Raw genomic sequence first — 25823 nt, 5'->3', positions numbered from 1 at the left:
GTGTCCTGTGTTCCCACATAGCAAGCAGGGAACTGACTGTCTAGTGGAGTCAGCAGTTCCAGGTGCTATTCCTGGCTCTTTTGCGGATTTCCCGTGTGACCTTGGGAAAGAATTTTTGATTTATTTACTTCATAAATAACTAAGTCTGCAGAGTAGAAAAGAAAATACAGACATTGAAAAAGATTAGCAAATTGAACATGAACATAAAAAGAAAAATGCCATGTATTCCTTACCTGATGAGTCTGAACTCTTTACAGTCAGCTCATAGGTTAAATCTGAGGAAAAAAGTTGTTTATTTTTGTTAGAAAATCATCATGGAACCCAGACATCACCTGGCAAGCAAATTTACAATAACAGCTTTCAATAAATACAGAATTAACTCTTCCCACTGCCCAAAGCAAGAATAGGAGACTCGCTGCAAATTAGCAAATATGTAAAACAACTGAACTATCAGCTTTTTAAAGAACAAATGAAAAAAACGTGGCTTTGATCAGCCAGTTTGCCACGAGATACAAACTGAGGACCCTAAATCCACCCTGCTGAGGTTTCACAAGTGGGAAGCAGTGACTGTGAGGAACGGGTACCTGTGCAGCGCTGCTGCAGGCGGCGCAGCTCCGCGTGCAGCCCCTTCAGGGTGTTGGCATGTTCCCGCTGCAGGAACAGCAGGTTCTTCTGGGCACTCTGCAGCTGGTTCTCCAGGGTTGAGGTGGCCATCCTGACCCTGCCAGGGAACAGACATGGAATTGTGATGGTGAGTTACCTTGCACATATGGGGATCCTCCCTCTGCAGGCAGCATCAGCAGGAATGGCTGAATTCTACTGCTGATGCATTGATTGATGTGCGATCATCGAATGCCACAGAAGGTTTTTCTGCTTTAGGACTATTTCAATTACAAGTGCTCTGAGTTTATCAAAAGCCTAATTATACTGTAGGCTGGAGCAGGGAACTCATTTGTTTGGAGTTAACACATTTAAAGGATTAACTTCACACAGTCCAAGTCATTAATCCTCGTCTCAAGTTAAAAGCAGAGTTCTGAGCAATGGGCTACTGTGTTCCTCTTGCTCAGAGACACAGGGATTGGTAAAATCCCCGGAAAGAACAAGGAAGAAAGCATTAAAATGCAGCAGCTCTAAGGAAAAAGGCAAAACAGGGGTCTGAGCAGAGCCAGGCTGGTGCCACTGCCATGGATGTGGCTGCCAGGGGTGCCTGTACTGAGATGTGGGTGCTGGGACCAGCACAAGGGAACTCTGGCTGCTCTTGGGTTTCCTCAACACCAGGCCCAATAACACAGAACAAGACAAGGACAATGCTTCACTCAAAGAGAAAACAAACAGATTTTTCTTGCTCAGGTTACGCGTACATGGAAACCTGTTACACTGCTGGATTTCCCTTACAGAACAGCCTTGCAAAAGTAGGCCTTGGCTACTTTTACTTTTACTTGGCTTTGGAATGGAGTCTTATGGCAAGATATTTTTTCTACCAGTTTAAAATTGGTAGCGCATAAGCTCAGAGCAAGTGACACACTTTTGTTATTCCTAAACATATCACAGCCCCGTGTTTAATTTTATATTTTCTTCCCCAAAAGAACACCAGACTTGGTACTCCTGCATCTTGGTGACACATTAGGTACCTGGGGATGTGGTGTAGAAATCACACACACACAGAGAGCCCTCCTGATTTCATCAGTGACCTGACCTGACTTCATCTTCTACTGACTTATCCCTACAGAAACAAACATTTGATTGTAAAAAAATAAAACGAAGGTGTGAAAGAAATCTGCTTCTGTGCAGGAGCCAAACAGCCTGGTTACCTTGTAACAGAGATCAAGGATTAAGTTCAGTGCCCAAGAATGTGGGTAGCAGTGCCAACTGTGCTTTGTCGAGTGAATGGGTCATTTTACAATTATCATCGTTAGCAAACAAGCAAAAATTATGGACTGAACACATTCTAAAAAGAGATTTCCAGGGTGGTTAAACAAACTTTGCAACATCCCATCACTGCCACACTGGTGGTCCCTCACAGCCACAGTGCTGGAGGGCTGTTGGAAGGGGCACTACACAGGCACAGCAATTACTGTGGGGCACCATGAATTCTGAGGAGTGAGGATATTTAAGTTGTGATACATTTTCAAAGTGACATCCTCTGGCTTGCAAAGCTGACATCAGACAGACAGGAGCTTTACCGAATTATCCCATTTCTTCAGTGTTCATCCTACTCTGATCAACTGAGCATGACAGCAGGATAAAGCCACAGCTGGAGCTCTGATTGTGCAGGACACCAAGGCTCAGAAGGGATTCTTAATCGAGGAATGTATTTTCCAAAAGAAACCCTAAGCTCTGATAGGAGTAGGTGAAAGAACAGCCTCCACACAATAGCCCAGAGCCTGAGTTCTCACAATGGGTATTAATGGTGGCTTTTCACCTGTAACCATAACCTGGACAGGAAAATACTTGCCTGAATAGGAAAATATTTCATCAGCAGCAACAGACAGTAAGTGTTCATAGCTCAGTTCTTGCAAATAAATACGTTCATTAAAAACTAGTTTCTAAATCTTAAAAAAAAACCAAACCAGAACAAGGCTCTCACTAATAATCTCCTCAACTGCTTTTTCACTTTGATCTTCTGCATCTGAAAGATCACACTGGGATTACCTGCTCTGAAGAAAACAAATATAATCAAAGGCAAGTGAGTGTTACAGGCTTGGGAAGAAAATAAGAACTACCAGCACCAAAGCATCATCTTCCCTGCAGCAGCAGTAAGTTAATCAGTGAGATCAATTAAATCAACCCATGATGAGTTTTAGCTGCAGCCCCTCTGCACTAAGCAGTTTCCCACAACCCTCTGCAGCCTTTCTGTGCTTTTCCCCTCACAGCAGCCTGGTTGTCTGCTGCCCCCTCTCCTTCCCCTCAAGGGAAAGCCAGCAAGGTGAAGCCACAGCCTCCATGGATGTGTGGGCAGCAGATCCAGTTCCAAACTCACTCACCCACCTGCCCAGGCCTTTTTACACAGCACAGCCAGAACTGGGAGGTCTGTCCCTGTGCTCTGGGAATCAGCCAAAACCATCCACTGTCAAACCAGGAAAAGGGAAAGTGACAGTCACTATACAGACATAGATTTGCTATGTCCCATAGTCCTGGGATTGCACTAAGCCGATTTCATCTCAGGCTCTCTGAAACAGGAAGGTCAAAAAGCACAAAAGAAACAGCAAATGCAGAAGTCAATGGTGCCCTTTACAGCACAGAGCAATCTCCACCTCCCACCATGGAAATTGGTGGGACAAGCTCCCAAATCCACCAGGTTCTGGCTGGATGCTGGCAGATAAATGACACCAGTGCTGGGAAGAAGGCTGTGACTGCACACACAGCACAAAGTTATGTCATTGTGATTCTTCCCCCTTCCCCTTTGCCTCCAAACAAAAAAAAGTTTGCTATGTTCTTACACAGACAGAACTGTGCAATGCAGAGCTTGGCAACGTCCCCTGGGAACGCACGTGGCATTTGGGAAGGGTGACAGGATGCTAAAGGGACACTGCAGTGTCCAGGGGTGATGGTGAGGGTGACACAGCTCCTCTCTGGCAGCAGGACTGGCCCTAAACACCAAGTGTCCAACCTGTCAGCAACAGAGGCTTTGGGTGGATTGTGCAATGCATTCCACCTTTCAGACATCCACAACTTCTCATTTCTCAGGACCACCATCCCACCAAACGTTTCTATATAGCTCAGAGAGTGAGCCTCAACTCCTCCAAATAATGGATTCACAATTTCTCTTGAATATAACCAAGGAGGAACAAATGGAATGAACCAAACAGAATTCCCTTGGGAACATTAAATACAACACTTTAATCATGATGACACCTACCTAAGCCATCATCTTCCAGAGAAGGTAACTTCAACTGTCATTCCTGTAAGCTCACCTTAAAAAAAAATGGTTTGTCTCCTTACAAGTGTTATGTTCTCTTTAAAAGGGAATACACAAAATCTTACATGGAAAAGGAAAGAATATTAAACAGGAGCTTTCAAAATGCAGCTTCATCACATACCATAAACAGTCACTAACATTTTAACAGCCACATCTTGCCTTGCAGAGGATGAAGGCTCCAGGCCTTTTTGGATCTTAAGCATTTGGAAAGAGTTCAAAATGTTTCAAGGCAATGAGCATCTGGCTGCGTATCAGATGCCTTTGCACAAAATCAGAGCATCTCTATACCCCACTGCAAGATAGGAGGAGGGAGATGCTAATCTCTGACCTTAGACACAAGTCCAAAAGATGGAACAAAGCCCAAACAACAGTGATTTAATATTTTCATTCCTGTTTGGTATCCACTAAACAGAACGCAATAACCTCCTTTTACGTGGATGGGGTGACCATCACCCGAGAAGCTGCTTTAGCTCCCTGCCAACTCATAGCCTTGAAATATGTATGGACAGGCTTTTTCCTCTCAATTGCTCACTGGCCAGTGCTCCATCAAAATGTAAAAAAAGCTGCCATAATGTAATTTGTTTGCTATACAAAATACAATGTCAAGAAGTAAGTAAGGACAGTCCAGTCTGCTGAAGTCAGGCTTTTCAGACAATACACTCAGCCTAAACATCCACCTCAGGACATCCCTTCCCTTCTCCAGTGCTTTCTTATCAGTAAGGAGAACCTCTTGCAGCAACACCTCTATCCTCAGCCTTCTGTGTTGCAATATAGCAATGCTTACACATCATCAGTGACCCAGTAACTTGTTCTCATATTCTCTTCCTTTGTGTGCTTTAAACCAAGCCAAATTAGTAGTTCTTTCATGAAGACAATGGCGGGGAAGAAGGAACTGTGCCACTGTCCTCCCAGAGGAAGGACGTGATTTCGCTTTCTCAGCTCCTTTTCCATTTCTACTGCTTTTGATGCTGTTTTACTCAGTGGTTTCTCTGCCTTTCCCATCATTTTCTGATCAGAGGTTGTGTAAACTCTTAACAGTTAATGTCTGAATGTCCTGCAAGCACACATTTCGGCATTTTAGTAAGAAGATGATTTTTTGTTACTCCTACAGCAGCTGGTATGGCAGCGGGAAGAATAATTGAGTGGACAGCACCCTGGTAGCAATGATTTAATTCTGGATGCTCCAAAGGAACCAGCTGGTACTTTTGCACAGAACTCACCAACTGCCTACGTGCCTGCCTGTCTACCTGGAGTCAGGAGCACTGACTGGAATAGTTCATGTGGTGTTTTCTCTGTCCTTGAGACCACCCAATCCCAGAACTGTCACAGGGAAGATTCAGAAGAATCAGATGTTAAAATCACTACTGTGACAGAGACTATTAGAGAACCAAATAAAATGGTCCTGCAGTGGCATTTCATACAGACACAGTTATCACCACCAATACCAGGGTATGCAAAGCTATGGCTGTACAGCTGTCAGGAACAAATAGCTTACTCTGGCAGGAAGCTTTGAAAATTACCTAATTTGAGCCTAATTCACTTTAGGAAGACAAAGAACTATTACCTAAATGACACTGACTACTTCAAAAGAGCCCCTTTAGCAATGATGAAGTGATAATAAAAGCCCTCACAAACAAGACTACATCATCATGTAGAGGAAAAGGTTGCTTCTCTTCTGTCCTCTAGCACATGCTCCTAAAGAATGGCTCCTCTATTTTATTCACCCCTTCATTCTGAGGATAAACCAGTTTGTTATTTTAATATAACCTCTAGCAGAGCCACAGAATGCAAACTGCACCCCAGTCACAACCAGGCATCACAATACTGCAAAGACACGTCAGTCTTTCTAGTAAACCAAGTTCTTTTGTCAGAAGAATGACAAGAAAATTAATATTCAATTCTCCCAGACTAACACAATATCAATGTTACACATAAACCTGAGCCTCATTCTATTTTTTCCCAAAGTCATTAAGAAAGTTCTCCAGCTTCAGTTAAAGCTGAATCAGGACTTTAGTTAGTAAGGTTGAGCTGTGGGTGGTTTTTGGTACAAGGATCTGTTATGTATAACTCCAAATTCATGCTTAGAAATCACACTATACTACAGAATAGTCATGGGTTTTTTTCACAGATTACATACTCATGAACACTGCATACCCTCTTTTAATTTTGTCCTCTATGATCGAGAATGTGTGAATTGCATCAGAAATAAAAGAAAATATATTTGTGCAATATAAAAATTTGCCCTTTCTGAAGCCTGCTGAAACACGAACTGAAAGAATTACTAAGCTGGTTTCACATGACCAACTTGGCTTTTGGGTCTTTTCCTGCTCTCAAACTCAACAAAAACCCATCACCACACAGACATTTCACTGTCCAGCCCAGACATGACTTTGTCTCACTCATCCCACTCACATACACCGAGCAAGAACTTAGTGCTGCATTCCTGAAATGCTCCAGAATCACCTTCCTGGTCATTCAGTGAACCAGGTCAGGGAACTGGTGCAGCTGAAAAAACAAACCTGTTTTCCCACTGACTGTTTTCAAGTGGTGGGTTCACTTTGCAGCACTGTAAATGCCTGGGGAAGGTGAAAAAAAGGAAAAATAAAAAATAGAATCTGTAAGCAGGTCAGGGGGGTGGTACAGGCAGAACTGTTTCCTGCAGCAGCACCAGCTCCAGGCACTCACTTGAGCTCCTACTGCATGAGCTGCAGAAATGATGATTTTCAGAGGTTACCAGGAATACTTGTGAAACATGGAAGAAGGCACTGAAGCCTTACAGCAAGTTAAATAAATCTGTCCTGAGAGATAATTTACAGAGAGCAGCTATTATAAAGCAACTCTACAGAACTGCACAACTATTTCCAGACAAGTGTAACAGGCTGAGGAGATGCTTTTCTCTAATGCACTCTGTGATGCTGTTTCATAAGGTATCGATTTTTATTATTTTAGAACAGCAATTACAATCAAACACTCAAAAATTGGTCTCCTCTTTGCTAAAGCTTTTGAGAGCTGCTGATGAAGGAAATCTGGTAGTGGTGATGACCTATGTCCAAGTCCTTTCTTAAGCAAGATTTTTTTTGAGTTAAATAGGATGTCAAAACAAACAGAGGTGCTTTGTACCCTTCCCTTACATAACTCAGGTATCTCAAACTGAGACTGTAAAGCCACACAGCTTAAATCAAGCTTTCCTGAGGCTAGAAAGGAAACAAGCAGACACACTTCAATTCCAAAGGGAACCTGCCGGTTCTGACATCATTCCCACGGCTTTTCCTCACAGATGGACTCTTTCTGACACCTCTGCTCCACAGAAATGCGATCTGCCCTGCCTTTTGTGCCCTCCCTCCGGGCACCGACTCTGATTACAGGGAGCTACTGTTCCCTGGCATTTTTTCAGCCTTTCTGGAGACAGCTCCCATTCTGTTCATGGAGAAGCCATGACATTTAACAGTTTTCAGTCCAGCACTGTTTGTAAATAACACTGATTTTAAACCTCATCTCTCTCAATCGAATAATTAAAACCAACAAGCAGCAATGTATTTTAACATTTTAAATACAAACCAAAGGTTTCCTTGGAGTAAAATGAGAACAAACATGCTCCCTAATAGGAGGAAATAAATAACAATCCAAAGAAAAGCCTTTTTTCAATGATTATTTAAAAGCACTCAAACAAACAGCTTGCAGACGTTTCAATACACTCTGAAAACATCAGTTTCAGCAATATTTTGTCATGCCTCTTATGCCTAGCAGTAAATAAATTTGTTGTTCCTATTTATAGTACCATAGCCTTTAACATCACCAGGAGAAATGAGCTGGTAGATAACAACAAAACATGATTAAACAAAATCATTCACTGCTCCCATGGAGATAGACTGACACCCATTAGCACACTGCTGGACATCCTGCTTTAGAGGAAGATATTTTTTACATCACTTAAAAATGAGCACAGAGAAGAATCAGGCCCACATCCATCGATGATCCTACAGCCAGACAGGTAAAGGGGAGGCAGCAGAGGTGAGGGAAGGTGGTAACCAGGGTTAACACTTCCACTCAGCTCCACTCAATGAACTATTTGCCATCTTCACCTCCTCGTACAAGAACAGAGTCAAGGGTTTGTCTCAGCAAAGGAAGGCAGAGCTGTGCTGATAAGGTTTGTGCCTGAACAAGGGCACCCTCCCACCTCAGCTCCAGGACTGGAGGCTGTTCCCAGGCAGGATTGGGCTCTGCCAGACCCTTCTGGGAGTGCTGTGACACAAATGGATCATTGCAGCAGCCCCTGTCAGAGCTGTGTCTGTGCTGTGGGACTGTCACAGCCCTGTCAGGATTGTCCTTTTCCAGCATCAAAATCCTTACATTTTCCTTGTGGTGCCTGTGCTTTCCAAACCAGCGATAAGAAAAAAACCTGTGTCCCACACCCAGATTTCCCCCTCCTCAAGTTACTTTGACTGCTGAATTTTTAGGAAAGTGCTGCTCAACTAAACTCATCACTTTTAGTTACTAACAGACACATATACATAAATATGCACAGGAAGTATCACTTGTCAGCAAAAAAAATTCTTCAGCATTATAAATTTTCAGAAGGATGAAGATGTCTGATCTCTCTATAAAAAAAACTACAACTTGCTACCTTTTTTAAACTTTACTATGAAAAATAAAGTTAAACATGAACTTGAGTAAAGTGATTAATAGTAATCTTTTTACCCAATACAAAAACAATCCTTCATAGTTTTGCTACTTTAAACCACTATTTTTTAAGTCACAGAACAGAAATGAGATGCCTAAAAATTACACCTGTACTCCCTCTATTATGCTGTTTATAATGTTGAATAAATATTTTATTTTACTTTCCATTATGATCCACGTTCTGCCGTAACAGCACTGGGGAGTTTGTGTTCTGCCTCCTGCAGTTAAAGGACTGACTAATGTGGTAAATCTGGATGAACAAATATATCGTCCTTAACACCTACAGCTTCTTGAAGTAGGGCACACTAAGGAACTGTGGGATTTTTGTAACAAAACACATTTAAAAAAATAATTTAAAAGCCATGAAAGTATGCAGCTATATCTGAGATCTGTTGTAAAGGAAACAAATGTAAGAAATTAAATTATTGCTGTTTTACAGTTTGCAAGAACTACTGAACTGGAAGCTACTTAGAGTACCTGGACTGGTCATGAGACCTTCTTCTGAGGGGATGAGGGAGGAAACTTTACAGATATATTAAGCAGAAGTACAAGAGCATGAAAACAAGTGATTAGCATCAGTTTAGCCAATATTCTGCCTTTCCACTTAAGCAGCTGATACTTTCCTCTTTTGTGACGTTCTGATCTTTATTGTTTCACTAAAAATGACTGCTGGAGCCTCAGTACAACCAGAAGCTTGAAAAATCAACAATATTACAAGTCAGCCATTATCTGTGTATAAAGCACTTTCTTTAAATTGTCAAACCAAAAAGCAATGTGCAGCTTAAGAGCATAAATGTCAGTCTCCCAGAGGCTCAGTCATAATAACGCACTACAGAATTGCTTTCACTAATGAGTAAATTATATGGGAAAAGGCACGGTTTACAGTCACATCCATTTGCCTTTTATTTTTTAATTAAGAAATATAATTGATATTGCAAAAGCTCAATACAGCTTTTTAAGGGTAAGCATCTTACCATCTAAGTAAAGCCAACAAGTACCCTGGATGCTTCCTATGCACCTGCAATGCAGATCAAAACAGACAATTCCACCCCCCAGGGCTGCCTCAGCTTCTGTGTTCACATTTACCTTCAGTGTCTCAGCTTTACTAAATTAATAAGGTGGGCTCAGGCACATTCCACTGCTGTCCAGGGCGGGAAGGGCCCCTCCTTCCTCCCTGCTGTCCCACCCCATGTCCTGCGTAGGGAAACTGCGTCTGGAACCATCTCCATGTCTGAAGACGCCCTGCACTTCTCTGCTGCCATATCCACAGATGACAGGCGTTCTCCTCCAAAGGAAAAACCTCCTCCTCCACTCAAAAGGTTATTCCCTAAGCACTCCAAAATATACACAATCCACCCGTCCAGCCCTTTGCAGGCCCTGTGTTGCTCATGAAAACGACACTGTTGTCACTTTGTAAAGTGGAAAGGTGCGATGCAAAAGGCGCCTGCGAAGGATGCGGGAGGATGCGGTGTAAAACCTGTCCCGGTGGGTGCGGGCGGGAGCGGCGGGAGGCGATGGGCGGTCGCTCTCCTGCTCTGGGGCACATCCCAAACAGAAACACCGACACGTCCTTGCCCCCGAACCGGCACATACGGAAAGACAAGGGGGTTCCCTTCATCCCCTGTGCTCCAGTGGCGAGAAAGGGGCCCTGGATGCTCTCAGGGGCGCGCAGGAAGCGCTTTGGGCCAGCGCCAGCGCCCGGCCCGGAGCCGCCCTGCGCGCCCCCGCCGCGCTGCTCGCTGCCCCGCAACGGCCGCCCCGGCCCGGGGGGCTCCGAGCGGCCCTCGGGGGGCTCCGAGCGGCCCTCGGGGGGCTCCGACCGGCCCTCAGGGGCTGATCGCGCCCCACCGCCAGAGCATCTCCCCTCAGCCGCCGCAGGTCCCGGGGCCGCCCCGCCGCCTAAGGCGCAGCACAGCCCCGCCCGCCCCCACGGGAGGGTCCCTCGGCGGGCGGTGGGTTCGTGGGAGGCGGAAAAAGGCCTCAGCAGCGATGCCGCTACCCCGTTCCCCACCCAGCCCCGGGGGTCGCGGTGCCGCTGACGCCCCCTCAGCCGGCCCGGGGCGGGGGGCAGAGCGCGCCGCAGCCCCCGCGCCTCAGCCGCCGCCCCGCCCGGCCCCTCACCTGCTCGGCCCGAGCCGGCTCCGCCGCTCACCCCGCCCGAAGGACCGCGGGCGCCCCGCGGGGCCGGCACTGAGAGGGGCCGGCACTGAGCGGCGGCGGCACCGGCACCGGGGGCGGCGGCGCAGGCGCAGGTGCGGCTGCGGCACCGGGCCCGTCGCTCTGGCAACGCGGGGACAGCGCGGCCGCCACAGCCCCGCCCGCCCGGGGCCGCGCGCGGGGCGGGGCGAGCGCGCACGGGAGCGCGCCCGAGCGGACACGCGCACCTGGGAGAGGGAGGGAAGAGGAGAATTGCCAGGTGTGGGGGAATGCGCATTCCCGGGAGAGGCTGCCGTGCTTTAAGCCCAGCTGGGAATTAAGCACCACGCAACTCCTCCTCCTCTTTTTCCCCCACGGTGGAATGGGGAGGAGAATCAGAGGTAAAACTTGTAGGTTACGAACAGTTCAGTAACTGAAAATAAAGTGAAATAGAGTAATAATGATAGATAATAATGATAATAAACAAGGAAAGGAAAAACACCCAAAACAAACGATGCACAATTGCTCATCTCCAGCTGGCTGATGTCAGACTGGCCCTTCCCAAGCCCAGATCAGCTCCCATTCCCAGTAACTCCCCCATTTATGCCACTGGGCATTGTGTTCTATGCTGTGGAATTTGGCCAGTTCAGGTCATCTGTGCCAGCTTTGCTCCTTCCCAATCTCTTTTGCAAACCTCCTCATTGGCAAAGCATGATACACAGAAAAGAAAAAAAAAAGAGTTCTTGACATAGGATAAACGGAACTTAACAAAAACCAAAAGAGTGTGTCATCAACACCATTCTCATTCCAAACCCAGAACACAGCACTGTACCAGCTTCTGAGAACGAGCGAGCTGGAGTGAGGACAGAGGTGCACCAGGTGTGTCTGTGTGTTGGGAGCAGTGTGTGTGCACGTGTGTGTTGGTGTGAAGGATGAGGGGGGTGGAAACACCTCTGTGAGCAGAAGTTGTGGTGTGTGCTCCAAAGGATCACGGCAACGTGTGTGGATCTGTGGGGAAAACCTGCCTGGAGTCTGGGGGGGTTTTGTGCTGTTGGCACGTGTGTGTGTGTGTGTGTGTGTGTGTTTGTGTTTCCCCCAAGCCCACTGCAGCAGAGCCCCAGGAGAGCTGTGGGGTTGGAATTCCTGCAGCCTGTCCTGCTCTGCACTTGCACCTTCACTCTGCACTGTCATTTCTCCATTAATATATGAATAAATGTCTCCTTCAGCCACCCACCAGTAGGACAGGCTCTGGCTGTACAGCCCTACATGGTTGGATATTCTCTGCATTTTCTTTGCAAATCAATGCTGAAGGTGATGGCACACAGCACAATCACTGACCTGTGATTCTACCTCTGGCAGATGCACGCAAGCATTATGGAGGCAGTGTCTTTTCTATGTTTGCAATGGAAATAAAATACTTCATTATAAGGGGCTTCAAAACTAAGAGACAGAAACTTGGCTTTTTGAAGCAACCAATAGAAAAGGCCAATAAAGTTTCTAGAAGTGAGAGATAAATTTCTTAGTCAAAAGATGCACTATACACAGCATAGGGAACACTTTCACCAAAATCAGATTCAACATCAAGCTGCTGGCCCTACCTACCTTCAAGGTGATTCTGTTGTGTGTGACGACACAGAGGATGAATATTTATGTACCTTGCAGCTCCTAAAGCCAGGGAAAAGGAAGCACAACATAGCCTAGAGGGAAATATTTTAAAGGAAATTCATTAGTCCTTAGTCAAAGCTAAAACCAAAGATGACCAGTTTTAAATGGGTGTTTAGCAAAAGCCTGGTTCAGAGGGAGATTTAGCTCTGCCAGCAGCAGTGCAGAAAGGCCCTTCCATTTTATCTATCCAGCTTTTTTTATAAAATGTGGACTCTTTATTTAGGATCCTGTTAGGTGACAATCTAGTCTGGGAAAATGATTCAGTTAGAACCTGTGCCAAAAGAGAAATGCATTTGCCATCTGAATCATCCTGGCGGGAAAAACAGAAGGATGTTAAATTCAGTATGGATCCCTAATGACTGCACAGAAATGAAGGAAAACCCCCATCTGTGTTGTTCCAAAGAAGTGCTTTTTATTAACAGGCCTTAAGATGTGACATGTATAGAGCAGAAATATGTACCTGTACTCCATGTAAGGAAACCTGTAGGAAACCAAAGGATAAAAATACATTCATTTGGAAGTAAAACTGAAATAGACCCTGAGCATTTTTTCCACGTGCCCCTAGTTTCTCTGAAATTTTCAGTTCTCAGAAGTTTCAGCCTGAAAATGTCACCCCAATTTGTCATCCTTTGAAAGGCTGCTCTGCCTCTCACCAGGTGAGCAGCACTGAGCTGCCCCAGTTTGTTCGTGTTCAAAATGGAGCATAAGCATGGTAATTATGTGTCATTAATAGCTGCAAAATTCTTTAACAATCCTGAAGAGGGGAGTGCAGTACAATACAGTTACAGCTCAGTGACTATAACTAGAGGAAGTTCTGATCCCCATTGCTCTGAACCCCTGAACTTTGGAGATAGCCAGAAGTTCAAATCCCCAGTCCACCAAAATGCAAACATCAGGCTCTCAGATATGAGTATTTTGCAGTAAAACCTCACAATGCTTGTGGTCCCCCAAAATCAGAGATCACAAAAGCTTTGTCATGATGTGCAGGGGTCTGTAAAGCTTCTTGCTGGCTCTCTGCTTTCCAGGCGCCTCTCTCCTAATTTTTCTTTTGTTTTTTAAAAAAGCAGAGGTGGAAGCAGGAAGGTTTAATCACCTCTCCTGTGTTGCTGCACACGGATGTTGTTTCTCTTTGCTGTGCATCTCTAATATCAACAAGCACAGCTGGCCTGGTTTTGATTCCAGTAATGCAGATCTAAATCCAGGCACCCTCCGCCCTACAAAGCCAAAAGAGTTACTATTAATTAGATCAGCGTGGCTGAGATGAGAATCCGGGATTAGCTTCCCATTCACCCCGCGGGGAAGGGGAGCAGCACGCTGGAGTGGCTGTCCCTCACTGAGAGCACCAGCTCACAGGCTGGGGGACAAATCCCCTGCTCACAGCAGCTCCAGCCAAGGGAGGGCAAGGGGAAAGGATCGTGCAGAGCCTTTCCCAGAGCTTGGTGGGGAACAACAGCCAGGATGAAACTCAGCATAATATTGAGGTCTGGTGGGTGATGTGATCCCTCTGCTGCCCGACATCCTACTGGAGGAGCATCAGTTAAAATCCTCTCTGCCTGATCCTGCTCAGCGCCACCATCCAAACCAGCATTCCTCCCGCAGGGCTCCTCTTGAGTGCTGTCTCTGGTCCCTTTGCTGCACTTTACCAACAGCCTCTAAGATAATTAGCAGTCATCAGATGAGAATTAATTTTTAACAAACCTCTCCCTGCGTGGGAGAGGGAGTGGAAAGCTCAGTGAATGGCAGGAAAAGTCTGTGCAGGGAGTGACGACAGGTCCTTTTATCGTCCTCTGAGAAACAGTGACATTACCAAGGATTTATTTACAGAAGCTGGGAGGAATAAGGGAGATGCTGTCAACTCCTTATGGCAGAGACTGGTTTTAGTTATTGTTTCTCCTTTGCTTGCACAACACTTGGGCCGGGAGGCTCCTGGTACCAGAGGAAACCTCCTGCTGCAGAACAAGGAACATCTGATGGCAAGTGCTGAAACTGATGCCCAGACATCTACAGAGGAGGAGAAAGCAGGTCAGGATCCAGGAGATGCCTAATCCAGCCTGACATTTGGGGCTGGAGGAGCAGAAGGTGAGAGCTGCTGTGAGCTGCATCTCTGTGCACGGAGAGGGGCACAGCACACGGATCCTTCCTGCAGCTCAGCTGCAGCCTCGCTTCCCAGCAGGGAAATGGTGCTGAGCAGAGCGTGGCCAGCTGTGTCCCAGCTGTGTCCCAGCTGTGCCCCACTGGCCTGCTTTGCCTTAGGGTCACGACTTTACAGCCGGGTGCTCAGGAGCACCAGCAGTTGTTTTTAGCAGGAGACAGCATCATCTGCAAATAGCTTTGCTCTGGCTCTGCCTTGCTTTGGCTCCCTCAGCAGCGGGCAGCCAGAAGGGTTTTGCATCCCTTGGATCATATATTGCCCAGAAAGCTAATTTAGTGCAAGCTGCCCTTATCTCATCCATTAAATGTGCAAGTGAATTGACCTACTCCCTGATCGTAAAACATTGCTACAACTGGGAGAAGGCGTCAGTCCCTTACTCAGCTCCCTTATCTCCTCTTTACCAACCAGACTCTTAGTAAATCCATTATTTTTCAGCATTAATTCATGAGATGGCCATTAGCCAGAATTCTGTGACTGTACAAACAAGGGCAAAAGCAGTTCCCACCTTTCAGTTATATCATGGGCCTTTCCCAGAAACCTGGGGAGTAAGGGTTCTCATTCCAATCAGAAAGGCTGTAATTAAGACCCAGAACAGCTTTCAGAAAACTCTTCAACTAGACAGCTAAACTTAGACAATTAATCCACAAAGGAAAAAGGACAAGTTGCAAATAGCCTAGAAATAAGAGGAGAAGAACAAACATTTTTTTTCCCTCTGGCAAAAGAAAACCTGTGAAATCTATGTGTTAAGACTTCCACAAAATCCCCCCAAAATGAAGAAATATAGCCTTCACTCTGCGAGCAATCAGTGACAGGTTTAGAAGTGCATGCTCAGGCTCTGCCTGCTGTATTCTATCAAGGATCATCAGGATAAAACCACTGACCTCTGTGTTGAGGGGACAAACCCCACATCCCCACGCTGCTGTCAGCCTGCTGGATGTGCTGGAGCCATTACCACATATTAGCGCTCGTCACACACATTTACACACAAACCACGACTGCTGCCTTTCATGTCAGTGATAAAACCAGTGGGAGATGAACCCTTGGGCCAAAGAATCATTAAATTATCAGCATCAACAAACCTACTGCAATGTGACTTGACAGCTGTACAGTACAGTGGTACAGTACTAGGCTGAGGCTGTTTACTCCGGGTTTTTTAAACCTGGCTTACAATGATTTTTTTTTCCCCCCTCTCTGAATAATTTCCCATCATTACTGAGTCTGATCACCTTGCACAGCCCTGTGCTGCCATAGTCATCCATCCCCTCCTCATAATAAACAGTGCCCATGGGAAGAGAGCTTTCAGTCTGGTTGGACAAAGAGTGGAAGAAATCATAGAAGTATTAAGGTTGGAAAATACCTAAATATAGAATTCCCTTTGCTGAGATTCAAGGCATGGAAATATTAAATAACCTGCCAGAGCACACTGGGAAGCTGAGCTACATTGCCTGAGGGCCTGCCTCACATTTTAAGAGAGATGATCTCTATTCCTCTGGAACAGAATTTGCTCACTGTTAGCTCGGGAAGTACGGATGCCTGTAATCTGTCTTTTAAAAATGGCTTTTAATGACCAGGAAACAGCACAAAGATCTGAGCTTGCCTTATAAACCCAGACCACGTACTGCCTGTAAGCACAGCATTCCATCTCCCCACAACTCAGCTGCTCTGTGGTCTCTAGGTGAGGGAAAAGAAGGGAGTTTATTTTATCTTCCCTGATGGTGGCTGGTAATGACCTGCGAATTGGTGTCATGTGTGGCTTTTTTTTTTTTTTTTCTTTTTTGCAGGCTGTAAAACAATTAGGCCTGGTCCCCAGTTAGAGTTTTGCTCCTTGTGTCTGGGAGGGTTTTTGTGCTTGCTGCCGAGGAGCACTGGGTATCTGGGAGTTGTAAAGATGTCTGTGGTTTTATTGCTAGATTTTTACAAACCTCAGGTTTGTATTTTTATTATGACTGCTGCTGTGAGGACATTTTAAAAAAATATCGTGTTTCTCTTTGAGATTACATTTCACTCTGTTGATCTTTCTCTTGACATTTCAGGGAGTTGGGGGATACTGGCAAAACTTGCAGGGTAAGCAAAGGAGATCTCCTTCACCCCAAATCCTAGCTTTGCCAAAGTGGGGAAGCACAGGATGTTTTCATTTATTAAATTAATGTAGACTTGGGCTGGTGAGAAGCAGTGCCTGAACAGAGCAGGGCTTGCTGTGATGCTAACAGGCCAAGACAGTGCCATTTTCCCTCTCCTGTTGGAGCTGCTGAATCTTTCCCCAGCTTTCTTTTTTTGCTCAGCCAAACCTTATCTAAATATTCTATTCTTGGGGCAACAGACAAACTGCACAGCTGTTTAACTGTCACTGTTTCAGACCTGTTTTCAGACTGCAGGGTTGTGTTTCAGATTGATTAAGCAAATGATACACAAAGAAATCTCTCCCATCTCTTAGCTGAGCCTAATGGTGAAGTTGTGATGTAGAGATGTGCTGGCATTTGGCTGCTGTAGAGCTGTATCAATTCTCTGTTCTCACTAGTCAGGGGAATTCTAAAATCTTTTCATCTTGCCTTAAAGATACAGAATTGGTTTCCATCAGCTTGCTGAAAAAAAACCAAAAGAGGCACGTAGAAACCTGCAGACTTGAAACCCATGGTCAGTCTCAGCTCGTATCTTTTTATTATGTTCACTTTCAAAGGACCCCAAAGAACTTGGCAGCTATTAAGGAGGTGGTGATAGAGCTGTAAATTACATGGCAGTGCCCTGGAAAAAGCCAGTTTCAGTATTTGGAAAGAAGAAAGCTGAAGTCAATTTACTGTATGAGCTGTTGCAAACAGACTTTCTGATTGATAGGATAGAGATGGGAGCAACTTAGGACAGAAACATTTTTGATGTTGGGAGTTATCCTGGGTTATTTATTATCAGAGACGGTTCATTACAGGCACTGATAATGACAGTGCTGTAGTCACCAAGTCTCAGCCTTAAATAAACTATTTATGGGTACCATTAAAATGCTGTTGCTCATGTCCTCGACAGATTTGGCCGGCACGGACTCTGAGATAACACTGGGATGAGTGGCTGCTTGACAAATTGTCTGGAGCCTTTGCAGGGTTCAGGGTGCTGGTTTTCCTTCTGCTCTGTGACCTTTAGCAAGGCAGTTCCCTTCTCTCTGCCCACCTCCTGCCTGGCTGGGACTGCCTCAGGCTCTACAAATCTGCAGTGCCTGGAACAGCAGGACAGGGATGTTGGTAGAGGCTTCTTGGCAGCAGAGGGATGCCAGCAGCAGATAATCACCAACTGGAGTCATCGGGTTTGCATAAACACAAAGCTGCTCCATCAGAGACAGTCTGTGCCCTGAACAGACTCTCTGGGCCTTCTGTGAGCCCCTGCTGACAGCAGATCTGTCCCTGGGGCAGGTTCTTCCCTGGGACTCTGCACACGCCTGGGGCACGAACAGTGCCGGGCTCCGGGGAATGTTTGTGAATAAAACCAGAGAAGATATAAAGCTTTGTTTTTCTGTTTTGTGTTTTTCCATGCTGGGTATGGTGGTTTGGCATCTGTCAGGCAAACAGATTAAGAACAGATGGGGAAAAATGTGAAACCCCGTTGATCTCCAAGGGATTATTTCAGAAACACGGGGAAAAAACGCATGCTGGATTCTGGCCTCTGCTCTTACGTCCTTTCTGCAGGCCCCAAACGTGTTTTGTGCTGGTGAACAGTTCTTCCCCTGTGCCTTGGGCGCCTCCAGTCTGTCCCTCGGATGCTGCTGTTCCCTTCCAGCCCCCACCTCAGGCCTTACCTGGGCTGTACCAGGGAGCTGCCTGGGGCACCTTCCCCTGCAAAATGCGGGAGAAAGGCAGGCACAGAGACCGTGACCCCTTCCTTTGTCCGTGTTGCAGCTTCCCAGCACTGCCGGTTGGTTTATTGTCCCTCTTTAAAGCCAGCTCAGGTCACCAAACATCCCCGATCCCATCCCGGATCCCATTCCCGAGCGCTCCGGGGCCGGCCCCGCGCGCAGTTCCGCCCGCAGCCAGCAGAGGGCCCCCGCCACCCGCACACAGCGCCGGCCCGCGGGGGAGGAAAAGTGGGAATGGACCAGGAATGGGCCGGGAATAGTTCGGGAATGGACCGGGAATAGTTCGGGATTGGGCCGGGAATAGGTCGGGAATGGGCCGGGAATAGTTCGGGATTGGGTCGGGAATAGGTCGGGATTGGGTCGGGAATAGGTCGGGATTGGGTCGGGAATAGTTCGGGATTGGGTCGGGAATAGGTCGGGATTGGGTCGGGAATAGGTCGGGATTGGGTCGGGAATAGGTCGGGAATGGACCGGGAATAGGTCGGGATTGGGTCGGGAATAGGTCGGGATTGGGTCGGGAATAGGTCGGGAACGGGTCCAGGTCGGCCGCGCACGGGCACCGGGACAGCGCGGGATGGACCCGGAGGAAAAGTTAAACCTCAGGGCAGAGGCAAAGGAGTGCGCAGCCACCTTTGAAAATGCTACCCCCGTGCGCTGTGTAAACTCATCCAAGTTACATCTAATCAGTGAGCACTTATCTCGCGAAATCCCCCCTTCTTTAGGGGCCGGAGACCCATCCACAGCAAATGGAGTCAGAATAGTTCAAAGCTACGTCCACCACATCTGTGTTCAGGAAATAAATTCATACCTCAGGTCCTGAATGGTGCCGTGGGAGATGGTGCCTGGATGAGCCTGAGATTTGGTCAGCTGGCTACCCCTTCTCTTCTGACTGTCCTGTGTTCTGGAGAGAAATATGGATTTTACTCCTGGCCCACAAAGGAAATTTTGGTCTTCAATGAGCCATCCAGCAAAATACCTGGAGCTGGAGGGGGAATACAGAGGAATGTGAAGAGAAACATACCTAAGTCTTGGAGAAAGCACTGCTGCCTTTCACCATAAATGTGCCTCAATACAGCTCTCCTGAGGAATACCTGGATAACATGGAACCTTCCAGGCATGGAAGCAGCACTTTGTGGGCTGTGTGATGCTGGAGCTGAGCCTGGACATGGCCTGTGGACTCTGAACCTCACTGGGGGCTCCCATGTCCACCTTGGCTCTTGCCAATATTGCAGGAATAACCACGGCTACAAGGGGCTCCTTCACCTCCCACTGATTCCTGTAACCGGGATCAGCTGTAGGAGAGCACCTAGGAGGTCCCACTTGGATCAATAATTAAAACTGTCTCCATCCCAGAATCAGCACAAGCCAAATCTTCAGGGATACATTTTCAGGAGCAGAACCAGGGTGTGTGGCAGCTGAAGTGCCTGGCTGACCAGGGGAAAGACGAGGTACAGCCAACATCCAGGTGGACCTTGGGTCCATAAACAGAGTCCAGACCCCTCACTGGCTGTAAAAGTCCTACATAAGGCTTTAAAGATTTGTTAGCTGTAATTAAGCAGCTTTCTGGTCCCATCAGCTAGATGGAACAATCCCTCCTAGCCCATTAACAAAAGGAGCTGGCAAGCCTGGATTTGATGACTGACTGAACAATATGAAGAGGTGGTGATTTGCTGGCAATGTGTTAAAACAGGCAACAAATCAGCTGGCAACCTGCACTGGACTGAAACAAAATCAAAGCAAGAGGCAGATGACTTTGAATGGGCTCCAAAGGTCACAGAGAAACAAGCAAAAACTGATAAAGTTCACAGGGAAACAGAGCGAGCAGAAGGAACACTGCATCTTCTTGGCACTGGGAGCAGTTGGCATCCAACTTGGAACAAATGTATTTCTGAGTTAAAAAAATACATTTATCTGGAGGGAAGCTGGAGGCATAAAACCCAAAATGGCCTGGTGCATGTGAGCTTGGCTGTTCCAGTTCTGGGAAAGCGTGCAGGGATTGTGGTGCTGGCAAAGGTGGAGTTGCTGTGGAGCTCCAGTGCCGCAGAGCCGGTGACAATGGGGGCAGAATCCAATGGTGGCTGTCCCCCACGGTGGGTGCAAGGGGTCACAGCTGCAGGACTGTAACTGCAGCCCACGGCTGCTTCACACTGTCCCATCAGTCACAGGAGAATCAGCTCCAGCATCAGAGCTCAGAGTCTGACGGTCCTTACGTGAGGTGAGATAGAACCACGCATGAGAAAGAAGTGAAAAAATCCCTCTGCACTGAGGATGCACCCAAGTGGAAAAAAAGCACTGCCAGGCCAGTGCAAAGAGCTCAGAACATCCTGGAGGTGGGAAGAACATCCCGAAGGTGGGATGCCTAGAGCAGAGGAGGATGAGTGTTAGTTGGTACTTTCCTAATTACAGGATCTGCTTAGCTATTTTAAGCCGTGTTCCATGCAATATTGAAACACACAAGTTTTCATCTTTTGGCAGTTTGGTTGGTGCAGCATCTAATTATCCCTGCAGCTTGGGGATGGTAGAAAATGCTTTTCAGACACCCAACAGAGATAAAATAGGTAGAAAATGTGCAAGCATTCCCTTCTCTCTTGGACTTTGGCAAGGGCAGAATCCAGCTCCTACAGTACCTCCTGCACATTTGTCTCAGTATTTGCATTAGGAAGCATCTGTAGGAGACTTGGAGCAACCAAGGCCAGAGAAATGGGAAACACATAAGGGAATGGTTTATACCAGTTCCTCCCAGTGCTGTGACATGAAGAGTTCATCTCAGTGTGTGAGTTGCAGACTTCCACTAGTTCCTGAGGGGTTTGGGCTCCTGAGGGCATCACCTTCCTGCAACCAGCAATCTTCAACCTGGACTTCAGAAATACCACAGTCCACATGCCAAACCAGGAGCTTCTGACGGCCCCCAGCTAATGGCACTGGGCTTTTGGGAGAGACCTTCATGAAGATCCCAGCCTGAAGCCTCTTAGAAAGGAATGTCTAGGTTTTGTAAGGCAAAAAAATCCTATATCCTGCAAGCCCCTGCATGTCTCTGCCTTGGGGTTGTGGGGGGTTCATGGGAGGGAGGGATTGTATCAGTGCTGTCTGGTTTGGGTGGAGGAGTGGGTGGTGGATGATGCCATTTCCAATTCCTAGCAGGAATCTGGATGTGTCTGTGCTGGGAAATTGCAAAATAGAACATTGTGCTAATTAATGCCAAACAGGAGGGGTTTGAATATACATCATCAGAATAACCTTTAGCAACCACTAGATGCCTTCCATCCATGAGTGTCTCATAAGGAGCATTTATATTTATTATGTGGCAATGGAATTACATCTCGAGAGTGACCTGCCCAGTGCAACCATAATGCCCAGTTAGGACTGAATTGTCCAACGTGCACAGAATGAAACACCCTCCATTCATTCACGCTCTGGGAGTGCTGGTTTCACCACTGGCAGCCCTCTGCACTAACTAAAATACCTCTGAGCCAGTCCAACAAGTTTTTTTCCCAGGTTTGCCTCTCCACGGTGTAACCACAGATCGTGCTCTATGGAAAGCTTTGAGCCTTGGAAAGTCTAGAGTTACTGTAGGTTGCAGTGGTTGGATTTGATCCTAAAACAATGAAACCGAATGTGAAAAAGACACAGATGGCTGTCGCCTCTGTGCCATTTGGAGTGGGGTTTGGTTTCCAGCCAGGCAGCCCCATGCCATGGTTATGCAAATAAAGGCAGCAGAGTTGGGTGCAGGGGTACACTCACCTCTGACATGTGGCATGAGGGATGAAATAGCAGAGGGGTTTCAGAGAGGGCAAAAAGGTCACCACACCTGAAGGACAGAGGATTTAAGGACACAGGGTCATCAAATTCTGATTTCACTTAAGAAGGCCTGGCTGTGGCTCCTGAAGCACCCAGATATCGTGTGCCCTTGGGCATGGAGAAGCCTGACAGCCCTTCCCTGGGGGAGCTCATTGCTTGTCCTGTGTAACATCAACTCCTTGGCACAGGGACACTCACGTGGAGCTCAGCCCAACAACTGACAACAAAGAGAGGCAGAGAAGGGAAGAGCCTGATGAAAGGAGGAATGAGAAGAAGCCATGGGAAAATAATTCCAATTGCCTTGACCGAGGGTGCGCTGCCAAGGTCTAGACCTTGAATTCAGTGTGGTGTAAGGGGATGTAAACAAAACTGCATCCTCTGACTCCAGGGCTGGATTTAGTCCTGTCATGAATTCCAAGAAGACACAAAGGGGTAAGACTGGGCTTCAGCCTCCCATTAAAAATGCTCTTCTCCAGCGAGACACCAGTAATAGAGCAGATATCTCTGATAATTAAACTACTAATCAACCCCTTTTAAAAACTGCCTGATGGTTCCCATCTCAATCTCCTGTGAGCATGGGGAGGCTTAGAAATTTAATACAATTCTGTGGTTGAGTTAAACATCAGGCAGGTTTCAGACTATGCTTTACTAGAACCAGATGAATTTCTAAGCTCAAAATCCAGCATACAGAATGCTGATTAAGTTTGATCTGGTGACCATCTGTCCTTGTGTTTGTAGTATGAGTAGCTAAATGAAATTCTGAAAAAAAAAAGGGTTATCTTAAATACACACAGGATAAAGCAAATTGAAGAAAGCCCCTTTCACTGTTGCTATGTGAATCTTCTCAGCAAGAGGGGAAGATTGGGTTAGTCTCTGAAGTTACATATGCTCAAGTTCACTTTTTTGGACTCTCAGAAGCTGAGACATCAATCTGTAACTTTTGCTTGAATTACATCTTGTGAATTTTCATTTAACTGCACACTAAACCCAAGCAGACACTCAGCTGAGTTCTGCAGTGAGAAATGTTTCATGGTCACAGAAAGTCAGTATCTTGGAAGGTGTAAATTGGTGCAGCTCAAGGCAATTTCCCTCCCTTTCCAACTTGACTTGGGCCAGTAATCACCCCAAATTGCTCCCCTACTCCTTCATCCTTTAATCTATCTATATCTATTGATTTACCTTTCTTTTTACTTAGATGGAGCAAGTGAAGACAATTAAATTATGAGTAATAGCTCAATAACCAACCAAAGTTCAGCTAAGAGCAGAGGTGATGGCTGCCAGACTTATTTTTTTTTTTCCCCCCCAATCATAATGGAAATTTGCTGGAGAAAAGAACAGTATGATAAATGATGGCACAACATAATGCCCTCCTTTAAAGAGAGCCAGCTAAGAGGCTGGGCCCATCTGCAGACTGAATAGGGGAGAAAGTATTGGGAAATGCAGAAAAATAGCTCTGTGGGGATCACAAATACCGAAACAGACAGCGCTTGTCAGGCTTTCTAACGGAAATGGTTTCTAACATGCAAAGGCACCAGCCTGGGTCCCCAAGCCCCATCTCAAACCAGTGGCTCCTTCATGTGAAGCACCACAGGGAGCGCAAAGCAAAAACAAATCCAGTCTGTGTCCTTTGCCAGCTTTCCCCAGCTGCCCAAGGGATTTTGCTCTTTGAAACGGAGGGTATCTGTTCTTTAGAAGGAGTTGTTCACATGTCAGCACGTCAGCCTGTGACCAACACAGAGATGCCGAGGATGGCTGCAGGGCTTGGGCTGGGGCGCAGGACAGCTCTGCAAGAGGAGGCAGCTCAGCAGAAACCACAACAAAGGCGGCTGGCCGAGGTTTGGGGAGCGCCTTGGGTGGGGGAAGCTCTCTGCTACTAGGGGAGCTGCCTGTTCCAGGTTTTCCCACTGCTCACCCCGAGCCTGGCTGCTTGATCTCCTGGTAAATGGGAAAAGTCTGCAGCTGGGATGCTTTTCTGGGGGAAGAGAGAGCCACGAGAAGTCCCTTGTGCATGAAAGGAGTTTGGCATGAAAAGCCAAGCAGATGCATTGGAAAGTCCATGTTTATTGTCTGCTTGGCTCTGGTGACTCCCTGCATCCCCAGGAACGTGCTCCTGCCTGGGTTCATGTTCACTTTAGGCGCTCATTCCCAGTGGCTGGGAGGGAGGTCACACAGTACCTGTGCAAATTCATCTGGCTTTGATAAACCCTGCCATTAGTGTTCAAAGGCTCCAGCTGACACAAGAAAAGTCAAGCATTAGGATCCTTTCTACCTCAGACAACCCTAGGAAAAGAGCACATTGTTTGGACGTCACTGGGCCACATCTATGCTTTTTACGTGGCCTTTTTCTTTGCATTTTCATTTTCTTTGTGAAGTTTAAAGAGACGCTTGTTTTTCTTGCTAATTCTTTCCTCCCGGGTGCTGATAGGGATCTCTGTAACATGAGGCCAGCTGGAAGAAATTCAAACTGCTTTCTAAATGTTGTTATGATAGAGTGTGGGGGACATGTCTTTGAAGCTGCTGGGCTCAGGAGAAGTTAGGGGCAATCAAACTCTTTCTGGAACAAATTTGGAGCCCTTACCTGTGAAAACATGAGCCACTAGCTGGTGTCAGCCTGTGCCAACCTCTAGGAAAATAAAACTTAAGTAGATGCTACTCAGTGTTTCTGCATCCTGGGAGGATGAGAGCTTTGGGCACAGCCACGTCCTGGTGCAAAGGAGGCTGCAGCCTGTCTGTTCAGGCTAAACAGTCCAGTTTAAGTGGAGGTGTGAAGCTGCACTGATTTGTGCTTCACATCTCAAATTAAGCCTTCTTTTGAACCAGGAGAAGGAGTAAGGGAAACCTCTCAATAAAAGGTAAATATTTTCAAATCACTCACAGAAAACAGAATCTGTTGCTGGCAAACATGTGAGGCAAGTCAAGGCCTTCCCAGCTCTTTCTGCAGCCTGGGTTGAAAATGCCCACGGAACAGGGCTCTGTCAGCCCCATGGATACCCTTCCACATGGCACACGTTGGTTATCAGCACCTTGGCAGAGATAAAGGAGGCAGAAAAAGAGAGAAATCCACTAGGGAGAAGATATTCAGCCTAATGTTCATATTACTGATTCAGTCCTAGTGCAGGGAAAAAAAAAAAAAAAAGGGAAATAAAGGCCTTCCTCAGAGCCAGACTTTCAGAAAAGCCCAGTGGTTTATGGAGTGCTGGCCCTGTTTGAAAATCTGGCTTCAGTCATGGCTACTGGGCCCTTGCAAGTTTCTTCTTCAGAGGAGAAGAGACTTGATGGGACTCAGGCATGGTGGGAGGCTGACAAGCCCTCATCAAAGACATTTGTAATGTGTGGGGCCTTGGAAGCAACATGAAGAGACAGCCAAGAGCCCCGAGGAGCTGGAGAGGAAGAAGCTGCACATGGTCTCTAAGAATCCAGGTCTGCTGGGCTTCGCCTCCCTCCTCTCCTTCCCTTTGTAGCTGTTTCCTGCACAGACAGTTTCTATAGACATTTCCTGGGAAGGCTGCACAGCCAAAGTTGCATTTAAAATTTGTTTTTTTTCCAATTTTTTTTCAAGCCACACTTTTCAGAGTTGGAGTGTGTGTGTGGAGCGGAGAAGTATAATATGAATGCAACTTTATCTGCATGGACAAAGC

At 46.6% G+C, this 25823-nt stretch overlaps 1 protein-coding gene across 15 annotated transcripts in view; it reads right to left on the bottom strand.

Moving 5' to 3' along the window:
- Positions 1–25823, bottom strand: part of CCDC92 (coiled-coil domain containing 92) — a 116141-nt gene that overhangs the window by 2936 nt on the left and 87382 nt on the right. For 5 of the 15 annotated variants that reach the window (XM_086855250.1, XM_086855256.1, XM_086855252.1 and 2 more), the window contains 3 exons: positions 19196–19288; positions 585–721; positions 234–275 (listed from right to left, as the gene is read on the bottom strand). In XM_086855250.1, the coding sequence (XP_086711376.1) occupies positions 234–275; positions 585–714 (172 nt within the window). In that variant the 5' untranslated portion in view covers positions 715–721; positions 19196–19288. Of the gene's footprint in view, positions 1–233; positions 276–584; positions 722–1631; positions 3068–3859; positions 3910–10720; positions 10935–12337; positions 12433–16149; positions 16227–19195; positions 19289–19408; positions 20159–25823 lie in introns of those variants that run through there. The other 10 variants (XM_086855251.1, XM_086855255.1, XM_086855248.1 and 7 more) reach the window with 8 other exon arrangements.

Source organism: Cyanistes caeruleus, chromosome 18 (assembly GCF_971803275.1).
Source record: "Cyanistes caeruleus chromosome 18, bCyaCae1.hap1.1, whole genome shotgun sequence".
NCBI lineage: Eukaryota > Metazoa > Chordata > Aves > Passeriformes > Paridae > Cyanistes > Cyanistes caeruleus.
The sequence above is the reverse complement of the archived record's forward strand: the minus strand, read 5'-3'. Positions and strand labels throughout refer to the sequence as shown.